This window comes from Etheostoma spectabile, chromosome 7 (assembly GCF_008692095.1).
Source record: "Etheostoma spectabile isolate EspeVRDwgs_2016 chromosome 7, UIUC_Espe_1.0, whole genome shotgun sequence".
Classification (NCBI taxonomy): Eukaryota; Metazoa; Chordata; class Actinopteri; order Perciformes; family Percidae; genus Etheostoma; species Etheostoma spectabile.
This window is the reverse complement of record NC_045739.1, coordinates 15,274,323-15,284,815: the sequence shown is the minus strand read 5'-3', so window position 1 is coordinate 15,284,815 and position 10,493 is coordinate 15,274,323. Positions and strand designations below refer to the sequence as shown.

Below are 10,493 nucleotides of genomic sequence, written 5' to 3'. Positions count from 1 at the left end.
TGTGTGTGTGTGTGTGTGTGTGTGTTTGTGTCATCAGATCTCAGCCCAAACTCTTATATGTGGTGGTGGTGCTACTGTCTCTCTCTAAGTATACAAAGTAGTATGATTGATTTATTAAAGGTTTTTATCTCCTTTAAGACATGTAGGCAGGATAATAATTACATATGAGTAGAATGGGAGACTATAAAACACATGAGTTACAGCTACAACTACAGACAACTTGACAACTTAAAATACTTAAAACATGCTCAAATACTTGTTATTCAATTCCTCCTGGTCTCTCTCATTTGCTGCTGTATTCAGGTAAAACAGGTCAGTTCTTGCGGCTGATCATCTATACTAGTTTGACCCTCCTGACCCTGCAGTGCTTCATGCAGATCCCCTTCGCCTACATCCCTCCACATGGTAAAACAAGTTTGTGACACTTTGCAGACCAACATTGTTCTTGTAAAATAAAATGTCACCAGGAAAGATTGGTTGAATTGATTGTGAAAAAGGACAAAGAAATACATGTAATCTGTATCAAATCCCTTTTGTCATATGAAATGTAAAACTTTCAGGAATAAAGAAAAACAGCTTTGTTCCCAATCTGATGACCATGTGTTTTTTTTAACAGTTAGCGGCTACTGGGAAGATGTCCTCTACCATTTGGGCATTATAAGGTATGGGACCACACTTGACATTTATATTTATTAAAGGAATGTATCAGTGGTTATGCAGCTTTCTAAATATCCAAAAACCTCAAATAACATCTATGTTCCATTACTTCTAGCCATTTTCTATTGCTTTCCTATCTTTCAGACTGCCTTCTACTTCATTTTGTTTTATTAAAATCAACGTATTAAGGCTTGAAATGTGAATTACAAAACAAGTTACGCTTTTATGTTTTGTTGTCATTGTTGAATGGTTAAGCAGTACCAATAATGTAATAATGACAAATATAAACTACATGTTTACTATCTGGAGACAGTCTTAGCGATTTGATTTACATACCTTCCTGGTATGAATTGAGTTCAGTGGAGATTAAACCTGTGATGATGCTTGTGTGTTTCAGATTCAGCTCGGTTGATGCTGGGAACATTGTGCGTCTCCTGGCCCCAGATGTGGGCCTCCTTTTCTCTTCCCTCTTCATACTGAGGCTGTGCAAAAAACGACTGCGCCCTGTGCCCCAAGTCAACCTGCATGAGAACGGACTACCGCCATCTGACCCCCAGGTAAGTGCGGGAACACATCAACTATGCCTGTATCTTTACATTCCTTTACTGTAAGATACCACATTAATATCAATCTCATTGTTTCATGGGTCTGGCAGGAAGTGGAAATCTGTGAAACAGAGTCTGAGGGAGGAAGTGACACAGAGGGTTCGTCCTTTGACAGCTCAGATGAGACTACAGTGCCGGTTCAGTCGAGTCCGCCCCAGTTTGTCCAGAAGCTGATTGTGTTTGCAGCAGGACTGCGGCTGCTGATGTCAGCAATCATGAACACAGCAGGGAAAGTGGTGGTGACTTTACTGCTGGGGCTCGCAGGTACAATACAGTAGCTGGTGTGAGCATGCAGCTGTCTTATAGTAGTTTTACTGTAAAGCGTTTTATCTATTTCACTCTTTTCTCTTGGCTTCTCACATTGTGTGTGTGTGTGTGTGTGTGTGTGTCCGTGTGTGTGTGTGGTACACAGGTATTACACTGCCATCCCTCACCTCAGGTGTGTATTTCGGGGTGTTTCTCGGGCTGGTGTGGTGGTGGGTGTTTAGCCGCTCCATCAGCCTGTTGCTCTTCAGCTCCCTGTGCGTGATGATGGCCATCTTCAGCGGAGGACACCTGCTGGCTCTGTACCTCTACCAGCTGCCTCTGTCCCAGCAGCTTGTGCCACCAGAGGATGTCTACGCCAGGTACAGAAGTCATTAAAAAGTAGGATTACACTGATATATTGGACTGATCTGGTGTTTTTTTTCATTAAATATTAGGTAGCAGCAATACCATGCAGGTTTCGATCTTATCCCACACAAATAGAAATTATGGGCTCCCAGAGGACAAATATTTCAAATGTACAAGATGCATCTTCCTCAGAATCAGGTCATTGAGTTAATCATTTTTGTCTCTGCACCTGCTTTAATTTTAATACGGAATTATTACCATTAAAATTTACTTTGCATCAGTCACTTTGGCCTTTTTATGTTTGCATTTTACGTTACATAGTATCTGGTATAGAGGTGAGAAAGAGCACATATTTTTAGAAGGTAAAAAAAGATTTAGTACTTTACCTTTGTCCAGGTTTATTTATCACTTTTTCACTCTCCTTAAAGTTTGACTTTACACAAGCTCACATTTATTCTTATTCCTCTCTAACTCTCTCCTCCATCATCTCTCCCTTCATTCTTTCTTTCCATCTCCATCCTTCACTCCTCCCCTTTACCTGTCCCAGGTTGTTTGGTATGACAGGAGTGGTCAGAACCAACAGTTCAGACCCACACACTCTCGGTCTGCACCCACACGTCAGCTGGCCTGACTTCATCAACCCTTTTGTTCTACTGCTGCTCTACTACACACTGTTGGCTCTGCTGCACAAATGGGTCCATATCACAGTGGAGGTTTGTGTGAGAGAATTCGCGGGAATAATCCTGTTAGATATTGTATGCGTTTGACGTTGGAGCTACACAGGATATTTTATATAGGGTTACGCATACATGGGCTAGTCACTACTCTACTAGTGCTAATATGATATTGGCTTCTTATAGTATTACTAGTACGTATCGCTACGGCTTGTGCAATCATTACTGCTACTAGTAGCACTACTGCGGCTACAACTCCTACTGGTACCACACTGCTATTGTACCATACAACTGCAACCTCTGCTCCAACTACGGGGTTTAAAATAAGATCAAAAGGTCCAGCAGTGCCCGGCAGAACCCACATTTTTGAATTTGCTTTTTTTCTTCTAGCTAATGATGAAGAGTTGGCAATGCTAAATACTGCTACCAATGCTACGGCCACTACCACTGGCACAACTGGAAATTTTGCTAGCATTAATTCCAGTGCTAAACATGCAGGCGCATACACTTCACCCAGTATATAGACGTAGTCGTATAACCAGTATATTAACTTACGTGGCAGGCTTTGAATAGCTGTTGTGTTTCTCAGGATACTGTTGTTGATGATGATGAGGAGTGTGAGAGTCCAGTAGAAAGTCCAGAGGCTCCTCCAAGTTTCTCCAGGGTCATCTTCATCTCAGGAGATAAGCAGGAGGTAACCTACAAACATGGATATGTTTCTCCTTAATTATATTGTTGGGTCACTGGAATATTTTTCAAGTATTTTACTGTTTTGCTCATTGTTAGGTGTACTGGATAATAATATCAACTACATATCTGTACACACTCATGGTTTAACTGCTATTTACCTCTAGTCTACAAGTTAGCATTTCAATATTAGCAACAGACAATGCTTCATAACCAAACTAAGATTCTGTGAATTAGCTTCTGAGCAGCACGGATGATGACACCTATCTACCTGACGAGGTAAGTTGTATTGATAAATCTTGTTTTCAAGATGAATCATTTTTTATTTTTGACTTATAATAAGGTGAACAGTGTGAATACTCTAAATTTACAGTTTTGATGTGCTCTTCCCTTAGCCAATGATTTTAATAGCAGGGAGTTCCTGGCAAGATGTCCATAGAAATCAACTGGGATCTCTGTTAGGAGGCTCAGGGTACACAAACTGTTACCCTCCACCACAGTATGAAGGCGAAGACTCCCCATCACATGGTAATCATCACACTCAAATCTCTAAATACATGTTCTCAGCAACAACTGCTTTTTATTAATTTCTATAGAGCAACTACATGTGTGGTTGTCCTCAGTACCTCAGCAATACTTCTTGCAAATATCTTTCATTTCATCCTTAACTTCTTCCCTTCTTTGTGCTAGAGACAGAAAGTGAGGGAGAAATAGGGGGAAAGTGTGAAGATGACCTCAAGACTCTAACAGAGACTTCGCCTCCCCCCTCAGGCCCGAGTGGCCTGGTCATCTTTGGACGTCTGGTGCAAAAACACAGCTATGTCAGCGCCCTTATCATCATGATGGTAAACTATACTAACAGTGATTTTACTTTTTTGTGGCAAGTCTTTCAGCAACAATGACTAGTGCTTTCATAGAAGTCAACAGGAAAGAACAAATATCAGAAAAGGAAACATTGTTCTGGTGTAGGTATAGCATATATGTCAGCGCAGTACTGTAGATAAGATAATATCTATCTGTGTGTGTGTGTGTGTGTGTGTGTGTGGTGCTCCCAGCTAAACTGTTAACTAACCAGAGAGACTGGTACAGATAAGTAGAACATACTATAAAAATGTAAACCTAAAATTAAAAAATCTCCCCCAAATTGAAACATTCATTAATTTATGTAACTGTCTTTTCATTATTGGGCAGTCTGTCAATTATTTTTTATTATTGTGAAAGGAAATTTTTTCAGAGCCAAAGGTGATGTCTTCAAATTGCTTAATCATTATTCAATGTACAATATTCTAGGCCTACAGAAGCCAGAGAATGTTGTTGACTTAATGATCATCATAATAGTTGATATTTGTTTTCTATAACTGACTAACTTTTGGGTGAGTAACGTTAAAGGATTAGCAAACGTTACCTAAGCTTTGGTTAACTTGTCAGCAGGATAATTACAGCCACAGCACACTCTGGGAGCATCATCAGAGTTAGCTAATTGAGTGGATTTAAAACAATGTAATTTTTACTTTTTTTACATATTGTTTGCTAGTTTAGCTAACCAGCGGACAAAATATAAACAAAAATCCAACAAATAGCTGGAAAAAAGCGCAGACGTCGGCCTCAACGTTAAAATATTGTGTTTAGTAAGAACAATCGTTAAGTTAGCTAATGTTAGCTTACCTATTAACTTTGAACGGCCGAAAATGCAATAACAGTGCAAAAAAGAAGACTTAAATAGCTGTTTGGCTGCAACAATGTCACCACACCTAAACTATGTGATATTAGGTGTGGAGTATCACCTACAACAACTGGCTGACTTTCGCCCTGCTGGTGTGGTCCTGTGTAATTTGGATGATGCGAGACCGGCGCCGCTACGCCATGATGTCCGCACCGTTCCTGGCTGTCTACGGCACCGTCCTGGTGGTGCTGGGCTTCCTGAGCGGGCTGCGTCTGAGCCGGGCTGAGCTGTACCCTGGTCTCCCCCCGGCTGTCATAATGGACTTCGACCTGAACGGTTATCACCCTGCGCCCTGTGTTCACCTGGGAACAAAGGTGAGGCGGCGAAAGAGGACATGAAAATGATTTTTGTTGACATTCATTCTAAACGGTACATGAGGTCAACGAAAGGTTAGAAAGAGAAAGCATGGGTAGGGAAAAGACAACTGTTGTCTCACTCAATACTACACCTATTTATTAAAGGGTCTTTATGCTCGTTCCACAGATAAAGTACATGTTAAAAGCGCCTAAAGAAAATACGTTATCACATTAAATAAACAGTTGTTTTTTTTAAGTATACAAATAGTTTTACTTTTAGTAGTAGTAGTGCTTTGATTTGATCAAAAGTTGCATCTTTCTGGCAGCATGAGCATGTATACTAGCCACTGTCATCAGAATATGATTTTAATTTCTATATTGTTAAATTTAGATTGGTGCATGGAAAACCACAAATATTGGACAAATGAAAAAAACAGCAAGAGTACATAAACACAAACATACCCCATGTGGAATAAACCAGGATTGTTCAAATTAGGTCAGATTGTGATTGTGTACATGTAGGATCCCATTGTTTAAAGTAAGAAGATGATAAGAATAACAAAATGGGCTTTCAGGGTCTTAAAAGCAGATGGGACAGGTAGTGCTTAGTATTTACAGAAATTGACCAATTCTTAACATGACTGCCAATAAAACACTTTCAGATGAATTAATTAACTTTAAACCTTACTCCTTATCAAAGATGACTTTTTCAACCTCACCCACAGATCAGAGTCTGGTAACTTACACACATATTAATTGTAACCTAACTATGTTTACTATAGCAGATTTTAAAAATGTGTGTACATTTTATGCTTTGTACTCATAATACACTGTGTGTGCAGGTCTTCTACAGCTTCAGCTTTTGGTTGATGTTTCGCCAGCAGCTAAAGGAGAGAGAGGAGGAGCAGAGCTTAAAGGAGGAATCTCTCGATGAAGTCAAAGTTGTGCCACGTAATAATTCTTTTCAAATTGCTTTTACAAAGATAACAGCTACTGTATTAGAGAATAACATTTAGTTTAAAGTAAAATAAATTCCCTTCTCTTCTTCTCATCCTATTCTACTTTTGTCTTCATCAATAAATTCCTCCCTGTCTCTTCTCGGCCTTCTCCTCCTCGTTCTTCTCTTCTTGGTTTCCTTCATTTTAGCGGAGGAAAGTCCACCATCACCTCTGGCAGCGATGCTCATATCAGGAGTGAAAGGGTTGCTGGTGAAATACTGGATCCTCTTCTGCTGCTCCATGTTCTTTGTGATTAGCTTCTCTGGAAAGGTATCTATTAATAAAACAAAGAATATATGTATATGACATGTCTAATACACTTTTCCAAACACTTCAGCTCTGGCCTCTGAGGGCTTGATATGAAGTCAAGAAATTACTGTGAATGTCACTGCAATAGTAATGGCATTATAAACTGCATGCATCAATTATCCTGCTAAGGGCATCAAGATAAACATGTAGTTATTTGTTTTGATAATCTTTCCCCATTGTTGCCACCATTTTAAATCTCTGCTGTGGAAAACAACATTTCCCACAGTGTATGTAATGTAAATGTATTGTAATGTAAAGTTCCTGTAATGCAATCAGTCACCATTCCACTTCATTCAATGTGCATTTGCTCTGTCAAACACCTGCTAGAGAAAAACTCTCTATAATCTTCTGTACATTATGTACATAATTAATGTACATAATGTACATTTTGGAACCACTAATATAAAGTTAATTACAAAAATTTGTGCATTTACAAAAAATAATTATATCTGTATGCATTCTCTCAGGACTTTTTGGGTCCAGAGGTCTACGTTACATTTAGTAGATTTCAAGCAAATAACTGCCCGTCCTATTTGTTTTGATTCAAATTAACCTAATTGTGTTCCACTTGCTCAGGTGGTTGTCTACAAGATCCTTTACATTGTCCTCTTCCTCTTCTGTGTTGTCCTCTACCAGGTAAGTGATATTAGTGATCTGGCTGGTAAACAAGCAAACATTTAGTTTGTCTGTCTTTTGAAATAATGTTACGGGATATAGGATTTAGTCATCCAGCTTCGTCAGTGGAGCTGTTTCTATAGAGAACACGCTGCGTCTTGTATACTAAGTACTCTACATGTATGGTACACCTCGGTGTGAAAATGGACTATTATGTATACATGATTTATTCTCTGAATAGATGAAAAGTGGACATTTGCTATTGAGATTGCAGGGCTCATTAAGTAGAGAGGAAACCTGGTTTTAAAGTTCAGACGTTATTGCATCAAATACAAAGCCACTATAGCTTCAGGTTCATCTTACACTGAAATGGGTTAAACCTAAATTATCATCAGTGAATCATTGGGCTGTTGTTTGTGCATAAAAGCGCTTGGCTCTCATATAAACTCTGTCCCTCGCCGATACTATTTTACAGTTGAAAGTATTGATTATGACTCATAGACACATACACAGTCTTTTTTTTGCTGCTGTTTTCGAGTTTTTCTCCCCCAGCTTATGTTTCTGCTGAGCTTTTAGAAACACTGTAGGCACTAACAGGAAGGCCTAATGGCTGTGGAGGACCATTTGTCTGTTTGGAGAACATCAGCCACACCCCAGTGTTTTTACAACTCGAGTGTGATGGAAGAAATATGGGCAACACTGTTTTTATTAATGGTGTTTAGATATAACTTGTTGGGAAGATACAGAACATTCAGGACAAAACTGTGTTTTTAAGTGTTTTTTTCTTATTACTGGCACAAGGGGAATTATAAAACAATTGAGTGTAACAGTAGAATAAGCTTGAAAATAAGATCTGTAGTTACAGAGAAAAGGTACTGCATTGTTCTATCTGGTTTCTCTCCCCTCAGATTCGTTATGACGTGTGGCGTCGGGTCCTGAAGACATTCTGGGCGGTGGTGGTTGGTTACTCCATGGTGGTGTTGATAGCCATCTACATGTACCAGTTCAAAAGTGTGTCTGGGCTGTTTAGACAGATCATGGGCATGTCGGAGGAAGGGTGAGTTTCCGTGCGTGTGCAAGTTTGGAAGTCTTTTGGGGAATTAAGCAAGAAACCTCCTTGTGTTTAATGTTGAATTTTGTCAGACAGCAGCATTGACCCTTCTAGTAAGTTATCTTATCATGACACCTGTCTTACTTTTCAGTCTTCGTGACCTGGGTTTGGAACGGTACGACACAGTGGAGCTCTTTGCACGGATCCTGCTTCCTGCTATGTTCCTATTGGCTTGTATCCTCCAGCTGCACTACTTCAACTCAGACTTTCTGACTCTCACTGACCTTGACAACGTTCCTGTCAGACAGGCTTCCAGGTGAGATGGCAAGAATATGCGCAGGCAGGAAAAGATTGTCTTACTGAGTGTCAAGTGACAGTATCTTATCATTTTGTGATGCTGAAACTGTGATCCATGCATTTGTGTCTTTCCAACTTGATTACTGCATTGTCCTTTTTCTGATCTTCCAAATTGTACCACTAGAGGCCTTCAACTTGCTTAGAACACTGCAGCCAGTGTGATATGATCAGATATGATCAAAAAACACCCCTTCTGGCCTGTGCAAGCTGGAGCTAACTTTAAGGTTCTTCTTTTGACATATAAGGCCCTGCATAGAGTCACACCACCTTATTTATCTGAGTTTACACTGGCACACACTCTCCACTCGCTTGATACTGGTCTCCTGGTCATTCCCCTAGCAAACAAAAAAAATAAGTTGACTACAGAGAATTCTTCTACCGTGCCCCTCATCTTTGAAATGGCCTCCTTCTACATGTTAAAGAAGCTTGGTTGACATTTTTATATCTAGTTTGAAAACCCCCCCTCTACTCATTATACTATAATGAACTATAACACACCATCCTTTCTGCATCCTTCACAAACAAACCTTTTTCAATTATTCTCTTTTTGTTGCTGGTTTTGTATTGTTTATTATTAAAGCTTTAATGCTGTTCAATTGCTGTGCACTGAGAACATGTTTAATGGTGATTTTACACATAAAATGTAATTTAATAATTGTTGATATTGCTAAATATATCTAGCAAGTACAAATAATACACATATATATATATATATATATATAACATATAACTTATATTACAGTAAAAGTGTCCACAAAATACTACTCTGAGTTAATTACATCTGGCCATTATAAAACGTCTAACGTGGCAAAATGTGTATGTATATGAAGGCACTTTTACTGATCTTATATTATATGCAAAACCGTACAAGACAAGTGAAGAAATTAATTACAGTGCCTGCTTCATAAAAACCAGTACCATTTTGCAATTCTTTCTTGGATTATAAAACAAGCACTTACTGTTATGTGTGTATGTACGTTATATGAGTTGTGGTCGACTGCTGCCAAACATGTTGAGTATCTCCATTTGTCTTATTTGTCTATTCCATCCTTTTTCCAGAGAAGAAGAGCTCAGGACTTCAGTCAATGTGATATCTGAGATGTAAGAGCTGCATTTAGTCCTCCAATTTTGTTTTGTTGTACTCACATTTTAGATCGCAGTTAACTCCATCTCACGCGATTGATTTAGTGCCTTTAGATAAAATCACTGTTTTATCAGTGAGCTTGCCACATTTAGTGTAAATGTATTGCATTGTCTAGGCAGAATAATAAGTCCTGCTTAGGTTGTGTTAAAATAATTAAACATTGAGGTAATTAGTGATGTGACGGTATTGTAATGTTAACACAACTCTCTTTTTACTTTAATTCCCAGCATTAAAGAAAACATTGCAAAGTTCCAGAAAAGGTATGGGTGTTGTTGATTCTTGATTCTTGTTGTTTAGTCTAATGGATCAGCAATTGTGTCTACATTACATACTACATTACATTTCCTGTGACAACCAATACTCAGTCTTTGTAAGTAGTAGGATGCAGTAATTGTGTAAATATTTAAAATGCTCATATAATGCTCATTTTCAGGTTCATAATTATATTTAGAGGTTATATAAAAATAGGTTTACATGGTTTAATTTTCAAAAAACACCATATTTTTGTTGCACTGAACATTGCTGCAGCTCCTGTGTGTGAGGAGCTCTCTGTTTTAGCTACAGAATGAGGCATCTCACTTCTGTTTCATCTTTGTTGGGAGTCGCACATGCACAGTAGCTAGGTCAGCACTACAAGCCTGTCAGAAGCGAGAGGGCGTTCCACACTAGTAGCTAGGCGAGCATTATAACATCTGTTAAAAAGTGATGCCGTGACGTTTGTCACGGTTGTAAAAGCTGGACTACAATAGAGCTGTTTGGAGCAGT

The 10,493-nt window shown here is 38.9% G+C and overlaps 1 protein-coding gene and 2 long non-coding RNA genes across 6 annotated transcripts in view; 2 read left to right on the top strand and 1 right to left on the bottom strand.

Moving 5' to 3' along the window:
* Positions 1–5,196, bottom strand: part of LOC116693011 (uncharacterized) — a 7,895-nt gene extending 2,699 nt beyond the window's left edge. Inside the window, exons 1-3 of one of the 2 annotated variants that reach the window (XR_004332827.1) lie at positions 5,024–5,196; positions 3,104–3,247; positions 1,697–1,879 (exon numbers count right to left, since the gene is read on the bottom strand). This is a non-coding gene — a long non-coding RNA (uncharacterized LOC116693011). The remainder of the gene's footprint in view (positions 1–1,696; positions 1,880–3,103; positions 3,248–5,023) is intronic. The other variant, XR_004332828.1, reaches the window with a different exon arrangement.
* On the top strand, positions 3,175–3,781 carry LOC116693012 (uncharacterized). Its single transcript, XR_004332829.1, has 3 exons — positions 3,175–3,242; positions 3,473–3,514; positions 3,631–3,781. It is a non-coding gene; the product is annotated as an uncharacterized LOC116693012 (long non-coding RNA).
* Positions 4,474–10,493, top strand: part of si:dkey-11f4.7 (piezo-type mechanosensitive ion channel component 2) — a 29,895-nt gene continuing 23,875 nt past the window's right edge. For 2 of the 3 annotated variants that reach the window (XR_004332825.1, XM_032521679.1), the window contains exons 1-9: positions 4,474–4,608; positions 5,006–5,272; positions 6,097–6,205; positions 6,401–6,522; positions 7,138–7,197; positions 8,085–8,233; positions 8,379–8,543; positions 9,644–9,685; positions 9,956–9,988. Coding sequence is in view for 2 of the 3 variants with exons in the window: in XM_032521679.1 (XP_032377570.1) it covers positions 5,072–5,272; positions 6,097–6,205; positions 6,401–6,522; positions 7,138–7,197; positions 8,085–8,233; positions 8,379–8,543; positions 9,644–9,685; positions 9,956–9,988 (881 nt within the window). In the remaining variant the exon portion in view is untranslated. Of the gene's footprint in view, positions 4,609–5,005; positions 5,273–6,096; positions 6,206–6,400; positions 6,523–7,137; positions 7,198–8,084; positions 8,234–8,378; positions 8,544–9,643; positions 9,686–9,955; positions 9,989–10,493 lie in introns of those variants that run through there. The other variant, XM_032521680.1, reaches the window with a different exon arrangement.